Here is a 13,178-nt window from a genome sequence, read left to right as displayed (position 1 = left end):
GCTTACTTGAAAACTGCACATCATTTGATTGAAAACAACGACGACAACAACTAGGTAGCACATAGGCAATGAATGAAGTTGGGGAAATTCCTTGGATACAGTCAGAAAGCATGTTCCAACCACGTCCCTTCCCTGGGGTTTATTAGTTACTGATTAAAATGATAAACTGCAAGCCAATAAGGTCTCTTGTCCCAACTCTCTGACATTTGTTCTAGAATTATTTATTTTGGAATTTTTTCCATGCCCTTCCACAAGGCTGGCAGGTAGTAACTGCTTTCACCTGATCCCTCTGTGCTTTACTGGAGAAATGAGGCCCTTACCCTGACTTTGCTGATGGGGTGTCGGAAGCACTTGTTGTCCCCCGTCTCACTGAGCGTGATGGCATAGAACTGTCCCTTGTTGAGGTAGGTCATGGGGCCCTCCCCCTGCTTCTGACGGAGAGATTTGGTGGCTTCCAGGGTGTATTGAAATGTGCCACTGTGAACAGAAAACAAATAGTGGTCAGATTCATTCTCTTGGACATTTCTGCCTTCTGGATCAATTTCACATCGATAGCATTTTGTATGAATATTAACCAACGTTTACTCCATTTCAGAGACAAAACACAGCACATGGCAAAAGAGATGAGTCCATACCAAAGGTCACTGTTAGTACATTACACACAACATTTCTAATAGTGGCCCATAAACCAGATGGTTTAGAAGGGGAGAAAGTCCACAATGTGCCCGTCCACTTGTGCCAGGCGGAGCCGGGGGAGCCTCTGTTAGGTTTTAGTTGGTCCTTGGTAATGCCTGAACTTCAGAATCGCTAAAATTTGCCACTTTCATCCTAGCAACAAGCCAAATATGTGAATGCTTTTGTTCAATTCATCTGTATATCAACCTTCTTTTGTCTAGCCAAGGTGTTGCAAATAGCTACATCCCACTTTAAAATATTTCAAAATGTACAAATCTAGCACTCATTCATTATTGAAATCTATATGGAATCTAGTTCCATAACAGGGAGTGTTGTTTGATTTGGGGGTTTTGTTTTTTAAGCCTGCAAAAGAACTCATGACAGGGTTACTGCTCTAAATCAGGCGCTTGCAAACAATGGTCTGTCGGCCAAAGCCAGCTAGCTGCCTGTTTCTTGTAAATAAAGTTTTACTGGAACACAGCTACACTTGTTTATGTCTTATCTATGGTTGCTTTCGTGCTGCTACAGCAGGGTTGAGTAGCCGTGACAGAGACTGTGTAGTATGCCAAACCTAAAATACTTAGTATCTAGCCCATTACAGAAAAAAAGTTTGCAGGTCCCTGATCTTAATAATTTCCCTAATATTTTACAAATATAATTTAACTTATAAAATAAAAACACCAAAGTTCCCAACTTTGAAGAATATACCCATTGTTTAAAATGAGCAACGGATATGAATCACAATCTTTTTATTTAAGATGCTCATTCAGAATATTTATTTCTGTCACACTGCAGGATGGCACACAGTGATGATCCAATTACAAGTGCTTTGTGTGTTTTCTGAGAATCATCAGAGGCTCTTCACTGGGTCTATCTATTTTTTTAGCTCTTTAATTTCAGTCTGTGAAAGGCTGTGTGCAAAAAATGACTCAAGTTTGCCTCTTAAAATGATCTACTTACAAGATTATGGGGGACTCTTGCTTTCTATGTTGAATATTTCTGCAATGTTTGATGTTTTTTTAACTTTTATAATGAGAAAGAAATTTGAAGGGCAAAGTAATATTCCTCTTACATGATAAGAATCTTAGGCTTAAGCTGATAAACAAAGCAAATTCCAGAATATGTGTCTTAGAATAAGATGGGAAATAAATCATTCAAGACAGAACCAATTCCACTGTCATTTTGCCTAGAAAAAGCAATTTCAAGATAACCCACTGAATCATAAAGTTTGAGACCTGGACAGGATATTAGGAATCACGTAGACCAGGAGCTTGCAACTTGTCTAGGGCACAGACTGCTTGAAAAACATGAAGAAAGCGTGAACCCTCTTCCCAGATAAAAGCACATATGAACACTAATGAATTTTAATATAATTTCAAGGGATTCACGTCCCCCAAGCTCATCCACAACACAAGGTAAGAACCAGTTTCCTCATTTCACAGCTGAGGAGACACTGAGAAACTTGCTCACTCCTGGACACAATGACAGCAGCAGAAAGAGACACCAGGTCACATGACTGGTAGGTCATTGCTCTTTTCACTGGCCCGAGAGCTGGCTGCATAGTTATCTGGATTGACAGCATGCAAAGTATACATGTATTTCCACGTTTTAGAAGGTGATTTGAAACTTTATCTTCTCTGCCTCTCCCCTACCCTTCACCACCACTGCACACCCAAATTCTGGCTGGGAGAATCTAGAGAGGGTGACTGGGGAGCCTGAGGCTGGAGCAAGACCCTGAAGGGGCAGGACGACTTCAAGCAGAGACAGAGAGAGGAGAAGGGGCCATACATGTAAAGGTAAAGGGCCAAGAAATACAGCGGGGGGGCTTCCCGGGTGGCGCAGTGGTTGAGAGTCTGCCTGCCGATGCAGAGGACACGGGTTCGTGCCCCGGTCCAGGAAGATCCCACATGCCGTGGAGCGGCTGGGCCCGTGAGCCATGGCCGCTGAGCCTGCATGTCCGGAGCCTGTGCTCCGCAACGGGAGAGGCCACAACAGTGAGAGGCCCCCATACCGCCAAAAAAAAAAAAAAAAAGAAGAAATACAGTGGGGGACAAGGTTTACAGTAAAAAGGGACCAGCACATAGCGGGCCCCAACTACCTTCATAAGGAATTTGTGTCTTATTCTGTCTGAAATGGTGAAACCACTGCTAAGTTTTGTAAATGGGATGGATTAATTCATCCTTGCCATTCTCTCCTGTCTACAGGCATGATCACGACCAAGGACTTTGAACATGTGGTCCCTCTACCTAGAATGTTCTTAATCCTCCTTCTTTCCCTGGAAAACTCCTGATAATCCATCGAGATCCAGCTCAAATGCTACTTCTTGTAAAGCTTTCCTCTGGTCCCATCCCACTCACACCCCACATACACCCAGGCCTGCAGGTCATCTCAGCTGTCTAATCATGTATCTCTGTAGTAAGACTCATCATTTTGCAAATGTATTGCAAATTTGTATGACATCACACAGGTCTCCTGCAAAAGTCTATGGGCCTCTTTTAAGGACAGGTTATAACTTATCCTCAATCCCTATCTCATTGCTGGAAGATGGAAGGCACCAAAGTCTGTGAGAGCTAGTAGGTAGAAATGTCCAAAGTGGAACGGAAGGGAAAAGAAAGTGCTGGCAGGGCAACCTGTTATGTTGCAACAGCTCAGGAGCAGACGCACAAGAGTAAATTGGAAGAGACAGGACAGGTAGAATAGGACATTCAGCACTTGGCAAATGCCATGAACGTGTAGCAGGAAGGCAAGCACCTTGCACCTCTGGAGTGTGTGGCTGCGAGGATGGCACCATTAGGCACAACAAGAAATAAAAGTGGAAGAACAGATGTGAAAGAAGTGAAGAAGGAAAGAAAGAAGAGGAAAAGACATGTACATGCTGTGCTGGAGGCCCAAGTGTCTGAGGTTTAGAGGAACACCTAAGAAGGGATGTCTAGCAGCAAAAGGACAAAGGAAGGGTACAGGTAGGTCTCAGAAAATTGATCAAGACTGGAAATAGTAATTTAGAAGTCATGGTGTAGAGAAAAGAATTTTCTTTTAAAGGTGTAAAAGTATAACTTGACGATACATTTAAACAGTTATCAGTTCATTAGTTTCTAGGCGCAGCTCCTGTAACCTACCTTGATGTCTGGTCATACATGTACTCCTCAGCCCCAACTGAAGCACTCCGAAATTTCTGCAAAATTTAAAAGTCATCAAAATTAAAACAAATAGGTGAGTCATTATGCAGAAAAAAAAAAAGTGACAAATGTATCCAAACTGTTTTATCCTCATTTTAGAAAGGAAAATTATACATTTTTTGGTATTATGTTTTCAACTACAGTGAAAATAGTTACCATTTGTGTATAGAACTTGCATACCACCTGCACACTGAGAATTACATTCAACAGAAAATGCATTTGTGCTTTTATTCACATGTCCACGTTGACATGTCCACAGGTGTTCCTAAATTGTCTCCAGGTACTAGAAACTGTTTCCTCAAACATGTAAACATCTCTTCCATTTTCTTATCTCCAACACTTATTCCAAAAGCCACACATTCTGAGTTAGTGGAATACTCATTACAGAGAAGGCACATAGCATATCATAAAGCAGTATTTAGAGTTTTGGGGCATAGTTTTTGGAGCAAGACTGTCTAGAGTCAAGTTCTAGGGTCAAGTTTTAGCTCTTTTACCTGCTGCCACTGGGGCAAGTGCCATATTTTCTTCAGCTGTAAAATGCCTACTTATAGTGATGAGAAGAATTAAATGCATTAGCAGAGATAAAGTACTACAAACAGTTCCTGGAACGTGGTGAGCTCTATCTAACTGTGTGTATTAAATTCTGTTCCATACTCAGGCAAAATTGTGAAACTGAAGTTCACACTGACATTTTTTTCTTCCAACAACAACAACAACAAAAATTCTGTTCTATAGTAATCACTTGATCGTATTCAATGCCCTTCTCTAAGATCTTCATTATCACAACAGTGTTAGAAGTAATTCTGCGAAGGAAATTCTGTCTTAGTATTACATGTGAGAAGGCTTGGGTCCACAGACATTCAGTTGTACATTTAGTGCAAGTAGGATGCACTTTGCTACATTTTAGAACCTTCTCAAAAGTAGATGCACCAAAAGCCCTAACTCTTGATCCTAAAGTGAATATAATAGAATATTGATGAAAAAGCACTTGGTGGACCACACAGATCTGGACCTTCCACTGTGGCCTTTTTTCTAGTGTCTCTTTCTAAGAAACAACCGCCTTGCCTTTCATTTCTCTGCCATAAACTTCCATTCTTTGACAAGTAATTCAAAGATTTCCTTCTCAGGAAAGGTTTACTCACAGCTATTTTCCAAATTTCCTTCACAATCTCTAACCACCATCACTTGAACGCAGTGTGCCCTCACGTCACACTTTACATGTACATACATAGGATCTTTCTTTATATCCAGTCTTATAAATTCCGTGGATCCGAGAAGACAGTTTGCCTTTCAAAGTTTACCCAAACGCAGCCCAGGAGCATTTGACAAATATTTGTTATCTAGTTTATTAATCATGACAGAGACTCAAAGATACAGATTTGGGTTTCTTTTGCAATCAGTCAACCAATCAACAAGGCATTAAATGGAAATATTCTGGGGCTTCAGCATCTGACTGGTGCCAAGAGACACAGAGAAAATACATAAGGCATTTTCTTTGCCTCAAATATATAAAAGTTGGTTGAGGAGGTGAGTAAATTCATACGAAAAATGACAAGAACAAAAGAAACTGAAATACAGCAAATGACTAGATATGAAGGTCTATGTTAAAGCATTCATCCATTCATTTATTCAGGTGTCCTGACTGGAAAAGTACAGAATGAACATTACCAGGAAAGGAAGATCAGCAAAATTCTGGAAGGATTTTATGGCTGTTGTGAACTTTGCTTTGACCCTTAATATATTTAAGAATTAGGAAATTTCGGAGTAGGAGGGTAGCATGATGAAAAGAGCATTTAAGGAAGTGACTCCAAGACAGAGAAGATGCATTTCCAAGGTCTTCTTTGAAGGAATATGTGGTAACCCGTAACAAGACATGGTGAACCAGTATTAATAAGCATGGCCCTGAATGAGTTCACTGTCTATGCCATAGCATTCTGCAGCCTGAGGATAGGCTTGCTTACTAAAACATACTGGACTCATAAATTCTAGGGTTCTAATTTCCCAGGGGATGTGAGAAGATGTGATATACTACAACTATTCAGACTCAAAGGGACTGTCAACTATGGGCTAACGAATAAAAACTCTTAATCCAATAATATGAGCATGTAAACAAGAACTATGAAAAAATTTAAATAGTTGACATATTACTGACATGGATATTACTTTTTCCGAGTTTAAACATTTATCCTTAATTCAGTTACATTATCTTTATAATTAAAAAAAATTAAATGTATAGTCTACTTGGAAAACATCACAATCCTTTATGATGGCCCTAAATGATTGTTGATATGGCCAAAGGGAGAAAGGCCTTTAAAAAATATATATATATATATATTTATCCTACAGTAAAACTGTAGGCTACCCTCACCCTTGGCATTTTCACTGTTTCTGTACAAGGCTGCTTGGTTTTTGTTGTTGTTGCCGAAGTCTAATAAACAGGAGAGACTGTCTTGCTTATGCATGAAATAGAATTTAGTCAAATAAAAAATTTTGGTCAAAAAAAAAAAGAATTAGAACCAAAACATTCAGGCCATTCTGACTACAATTACCAAGTTTCCACAACTGTTTGGAAACATTTTAATATAATTTGTAGGATACCAAAAGGCAGGCAGACAGCCAACATCACCATACCTTGCTGTGATTTGATGCAGTGCATCTATACATTTCTTAATCATTTGGCCTGAGAAAAATGGTAGTAAAGGAAGTATGGTAACATATATCTTCTAGATTATCCTTAAAGGACTTTAGACATCAAGGAATATTAGAACGTTATATTTAAATTTTGAATATTAGAATTCTAGTTTTTTCCTCTACTACGGGGCTTCCCTGGTGGCGCAGTGGTTGAGAGCCCGCCTGCCGATACAGGGGACATGGGTTCATGCTCCGGTCCGGGAAGATACCACATGCCATGGAGCAGCTGAGCCTGTGAGCCATAGCTGCTGAGCCTGCGCATCCGGAGCCTGTGCTCCGCAACGGGAGAGGCCACACAGTGAGAGGCCCGCGTACCGCAAAAAAAAAAAAAAAAGAATCTACTACGAAAAGACAATGATTCCTTAACAGTGGTAAAATCAGATATAGCGAATAATTCCATGTGTTTGATCAGCCACTAATTTTTTAGGTCTTATGATTCATTTATTCATTCATCCACTCTTGCAATAAATATTTGCTGAGCATCTACTTTGCATCAGACACCATGCTAGGTGCTATGGATACCACAGTGAACAAAAAGAGAAGTGGTCCCTGCTGTCATGAAGCTTCCGATCTAGTAGATGAAAAATATTGGTCAAATAATCATTAATTTAAAAATTTACAAACTGTGTGCAAGCACTCTGAGAAGAGCAACAGGTCCCTTGCAGAAGCAGGCTAAATCAATGTAACTTTGACTACAGATGTGTTCACGGTTGTCTATGGCTGGTGGACTTAGTTACAAAGAAAACTGACTTTACTAGGAACTGAAAGGGGAGGACAGGGAAGGCTTCCTTGAGGAAGTCACACAGGAGGAAGGGTATGGAAGGTAGTAAAGAATATTCTAGAATAGCATTGTCCAATAGAACTTTATGCAAAGATGGAAGTGTTCTATATCTTCACTAACATGGTAGCCACTAGCCACATGTACCTTTGGAGCACTTAAAATGGAGATAGCGGGACTGAGGAATTGAATTTTTAATTTTATTCAATTTTAATAGCCACAGGTGGCTAGTGACTGCAGTATTGCACAGCACAATCCTAAAACATGGAGTAGCAGGCACATGGGTCCTGAGGCAGGAGGGAGCATATCAGGTTCACAGAACTGAATGATGCTCAGAGCAGAGAGCACCAGGGGGAAGGATGTGCAAGATGAAGTGGGAAAGGCAGAGGAGAAACAGAATGTGCAAGGCCTTGTAAACCCCTTAAAGATTTAGATCTTAATCCTAAAAACAATGGGATTTCAGTGAGAGGGTGTCATGATCAGATTAGCATTCTGAAAAGACCATCCCAGGTACAGTGCACAAAAGTGAACAGTATTATAGGCCAGAGATAATGATAGCTTGGGTCAGTATGGTGGAAGTAGAATGGAGATAAATGATTTCAGAGAGATTTAAGAAAGTGAAGTTGATAGAACTGATAATGACTTAGATGGGGATTATCAGAGAGCAAAGTTTCAAGAAAAAAATCCTCGTTGCTTGAGAAACCAGAAGGACGGTGGTGCCACTCCACTAGAGCAGAGAACATGAGGGAAGATTGTAAGTCAGATTTTGAGCTGGTGGAGAGTCAAACAGGCAGTTGAACATAAAGGGCTGGAGCTCAGAGAGGAGAACTGGGCTGGAGAAAAATAATGTGAAAAGTATTCAGGACATAGATGATAACTGAAGCTGCGGACATAAAGCTAAGAGCAATTTCAAGAGATAACAGTGATCAAAGCATCAAATGGTGCTGCAAAGTAACAGCTTTAACAGAACGGGGATTTCCAGAGCCGTTCTATTCAAGAGCTGGGTAGATGGCCCCTAGGAACCTAATAATAGGCTATCCAATCTCGTAAAATTCGACTATGTATACAGAAACCTAAATCCTTCCCAAGTATAAAATGTGTATGCTAAGGATTTTCCAAAATTTTGCTTGGTGCAAAAACAAACTAATAAAATAATAGAAGTTTTAGTGGTACCACAGGCACTATATACTGTATTTAAAATAAAAATAACAAAACTGCTTGCACTAATCAAAAAGTGAAGCCATGTTCCATTTCAGTACTTGAATCAACATTTTTAAGATTTTACTCTTTAAGTTTGTGGTGGGAAATGAACTATCAGTTAAAAATTAGTCATGTTGGACAGGGTTTAGATCCACGGTAACTTTCAGTATCAGTCTAGAGATGAATATAACATCAATGGATATAACCATCATATGTCTGTTGGGTATAACAAATAATAATTCTTTGATTTTATTTCAGGATTCTCTGCAAACTATGTTAATTTGACAAATAAAATACCAGGTACTAAATAATGAAATACATAGTAGAGATACCTGGTGCTCACTCATAAATCATTCTCATTCCTGAGCACATGGGAGGACTAAATGGGAAAACTAGACTTCTCTTAACCTCTTGCAGTTAGTTAAGACCATGTGACTGGTTCTAGCCAATGAAATGTGAACAGGGGTAATAGCATTACTTCCAGGTCAAAGTATTTACAACTCAGTGTGCCATCTCCATGGTCTCTCTTCCCCAGCTGGGATGACCCTGAAGCCACATATAGAGATGGTAATGTCACAAGATGGAGGGAACCTGGATTTCTGATCAAAAGACAGGTCTGCAGACATCTATCAAGATTATTATTAGCAAGAAATAAACATTTAGTGTATCAAATCACTGAGGTCTGGTGTTCCTTCATTCATACAGTTAGACTTATGTTAACTGACAAACAAAATTGTAGTTTAGAATAGCAAATTCTTTCTTCTACTTTGATTCTTATGATGACAATACATATGATTTTTCTATAAAAACTCTTTCTTGCATCTCTCAAGGTTTACATGTTTCCTAAAAACATTCTAGGTGTTAATACTACCCTGTTTTATATTTATCAACTATACTCTTTGCTTATTAGCTGTGTGACCTTTGGCACGTTCATAACCTCTCTGAATCTCTGTTTTTTCATCTGTAAAGTGGGAAGAGTAATACCTTCCTTGCAGAATTGTGGCATAGTAAATATCAGAAATAAAGTGTGTAAGCCACAGTGCCTGGCACACAGTAGTACTCAATAAATAGCAGCTATATAGATAGTAACCTTCTAGAGCGCAGAAACCAAGGCACACCTCCTGCCCTCTACTCCCACATCTAGCACAATGCCTAACACCCAGTATAAACATATATTTACCAAATGTTACTACGAAGAGGATACAAAATAAAATATAAATCAAATTAGCTAAAATAAATTCATTAAAGAACTTTTTAATGCTACTAGCCTCAGTTGAACCAAACTGCTCCCTTCCCTGGTATCACTATACACACACACACACACACACACACAGAAGAAGCCATCTCTAAAAGCAAATGAAACTTGCTAATTCAACAAGTAGTAGACATTTTAGTAGTTTGCCTAAAGGAAGTGCTAGGTTTTAGACAAATTTTCCTTAGTGAAATTTACTTGGTGAAATCACTCTGAGCTCACCTGATCTTATAACCAGTTGACAGTGCCATGGCTAAAGACCATGATAAATCATTCCATTTAATTTACATCAGATTGAAATATAATATGCAATGTAAACACTGATTTCCAAGACTAGGAGAGCAGCTAAACCAAACTCGGTGGAAATAATTTTCACATTTAGTTTCTGGTAAGTTGCTTTCTCATCCACTTCTAAATAAAACCCCAAATACAATTGCGTCCTTTCATAAGCCTCTTTACCTACAACACAAACACAACTCATAACACATCCTCCAAAGAGCGTGATGGTTCCGTTGACATTGGACCACATCCACGGACTCTTCTGTGACTAATGGAATATTTCTGCACTGTGTGAGAAAAACATTAGTAGCAACCCTTTAGTGAAAAAGTATGCACCTCACATTCCTATGTGGAATGATTTGCTTTTCTCTACAGAAGCACCCCTGACTGCTTGAGGGCAAATCAAATATTCAACAATACCAAAAACCCTACGAGATCCCTTGCTCAGTTTGAAAAAAAAAAAAGAAGCAGCAGCAGCAGGTTGTTGACTCTTTTAAGCCACACCACACAGGAAGCTAAAGAAGCAAACTTTAAGATAATATTTATATTATATCAAATAGTATATTTGATATAATATAAATATAATATATAACATTATATCAAACACTGAAGGTTTGATATAAAGCTACCAGAACCCAAGAAATACAGAAGCCTGGTAAGGGCAGGGAATTTATTGTGTCTCACTCTGCTCATTCCCCAATTTCATAGAATACAGCAGGCACTCAGGAATGACAGGCCAGGAAAAGAAGGGCTGCTAGTGTGACTTGTCTACTGTGAGGCCCTCCCAACGCTGCAGAGAGCTGGTTCCTTCTGTTCCTCTTATTCTCATATGAAAGATGAGAAATAGCTAATGACGTAGACAAAGAATTCTCATTTACACACATTTAAGCAAGGCACTATGTTCAGTTATGGAGCTCCTAAGAACTGGAAGGTCCCACAGTGTCTCTGAGTGTAGAGGTAACGGCTAAGGACATTGGCCCTGGAGCCCGACAGCTTGTGGCAAGTCCCATCTCTGCCACTTACTACGGTGTGACCATGGGTGTTCTTACGCTTTCTGTGCCTTAGTATCCTCATTTGGAAAACACAGATGACAATAATAGTACCTCATAGGGTTTTTGTGAGGATTAAATGAGTATATATCACTTAGAATGATGCCCAGCACAAAGTAAGTGCTCATCAAATGCTTATTATTTTAAAATATGATTATTTAGGGTTACAATTTCAGCCTCAGGTGGCTGAATTTTGTCCCATTGGCAACTAAATGGGTATCAGGCTGCAAGTATTTGGTATACTGCCACCACAGTCACTCCTCTTTAAGAAATAAGAAACCACAAGTTTTCTCCTTCCGCCATTGTCTTTTATTGACCCAGGTGGAGTGCAAAACGAGATGTCATTGACCATCAACTCAAATGTAAAGGCACTGCTCCTAAATGTTGAAGCAGCTGAGCTGAACTAAAGACAAGAAAAAAAGCATTACATATTCTGGGTCAAAAATTGGAGCGGTGATCCACAATTAATCAGCGATTGTTGTTCTACAAAGATCCCAAGGCAATTAAATGGAAAGAATATTATCTTTTCAACAAATGATGCTGGAACACTGGATAGCAATGTGGGAAAAAAATGGGACTCAACCCTTCTCTAACACCAGATATAAAAATTATCTCCAGGGCTTCCCTGGTGGTGCAGTGGTTGCGAGTCCGCCTGCCGATGCAGGGGACACGGGTTCGTGCCCCGGTCCGGGAAGATCCCACATGCCGCGGACGGCTGGGCCCGCAGCCTGTGTGTCCGCAGCGGGAGAGGCCACAACAGTGAGAGGCCAGCGTATCCCAAAAGAAAAAAAAAAAAATCTCCAAGTGGATCATAAACCTACACGTGAGATGTAAAACTATTAAATGTCTAGAAAAAAAACAAGAGAAGTCTTTGTGACATTAGGTTAGGCCAAGACTTCTTAAACTGTACATCAAAAGCATAAACTCTAAGAGGAAAATATTGATTAACTGGACTTCATCAAGATTAAATATTGTTGCTGTTTGAAAAACATAGTTAAGAAAATAAAGCGGCTATCAAACTGCAAAACTGATAAAGGGCTACACTATTTAAGGATCTCTTACAACTTAATAAAAGGAAGACAAATAACCCAATTTAAAAACTGGGCAAATTATTTGAACAGACATTTCACAAAAGAGGTTATAGGAATGGTCAAATAAACACACGGAATAATATTCAACATCACTAGACACCAGAGAAATGCAATTTTAAACCACAATGAGACACAATCACATACGCACTAAAACGACTACAGTTAAAAAGACGGACAGTATCAAGTTTGGGCAAGGATATGGAAAAGGGGAACCCTCATGTATTGCTGGTGAGAATGAAAATGTTCCAGCCACCTTGAAACACTGTCAGCAGTGTTTCACATACATTTACCGCATGACCCAGCAAGTGTAGTTCTAGGTATTTACACAAGACAAATGAAAGCATATGTCCACAGCAGCATTATTCATAACAGCCAAAACCTAGAAGCAACCAAATGTCCACCAACTGCTGAATAAATTCTGATACATGCTTACCATGGAATACTACTCAGCAATTTTAGAAACAAATTATTAATACAAGCAATAACAGATGAATCTCAAAAAGATTCTGCTAAATGAAAGAAGACAACATACAAGACTCTATACTCTACCATTCCATTTATATGAAATTTTAGAAAAAGCAAAAGTATAGTGACAGAAGGCAGATTAGTGTCTGCCGTGAGCAAGAGGAGAGGGGAGGGCTTCAAATTCAAACTTTTAGGATGAGGAAACTTTCCACTGATTCTGATGTTGGTTACACCATTGTAAACAATTACCAAAATTTTCAAACGTGTGAATTTAAAACAAACAAGCAAGCAAAGACCATTGCTTCTGTAAGTTCTTTGGGCACACGAGAAGAATACATAGAATCTATTTGTAAGGTACAAAGTACACATACATGTACACACTTAATTATTGATAATACTAATTCTTTCTTGAGTATTCAATCAGCCAAGGTCTTTAAAGAGTTATACTGTTTTAAAAAATGATGGACAGGCAACATCTCTGGCTACCATTTGGAAAGTTACAAACTAGAAGAGGTCAAGCTG

The 13,178-nt window shown here is 39.3% G+C and overlaps 1 protein-coding gene across 1 annotated transcript in view; it reads right to left on the bottom strand.

The window, feature by feature from the left end:
* Positions 1-13,178, bottom strand: part of GRHL2 (grainyhead like transcription factor 2) — a 164,688-nt gene that overhangs the window by 87,474 nt on the left and 64,036 nt on the right. Inside the window, exons 5-6 of the mRNA XM_081259033.1 lie at positions 3,792-3,847; positions 321-477 (exon numbers count right to left, since the gene is read on the bottom strand). Coding sequence (XP_081115159.1) covers positions 321-477; positions 3,792-3,847 — 213 coding nt within the window. The remainder of the gene's footprint in view (positions 1-320; positions 478-3,791; positions 3,848-13,178) is intronic.

This window comes from Mesoplodon bidens (assembly GCF_964165515.1).
Source record: "Mesoplodon bidens genome assembly, chromosome: 16".
NCBI lineage: Eukaryota > Metazoa > Chordata > Mammalia > Artiodactyla > Ziphiidae > Mesoplodon > Mesoplodon bidens.
The sequence above is the reverse complement of the archived record's forward strand: the minus strand, read 5'-3'. Positions and strand labels throughout refer to the sequence as shown.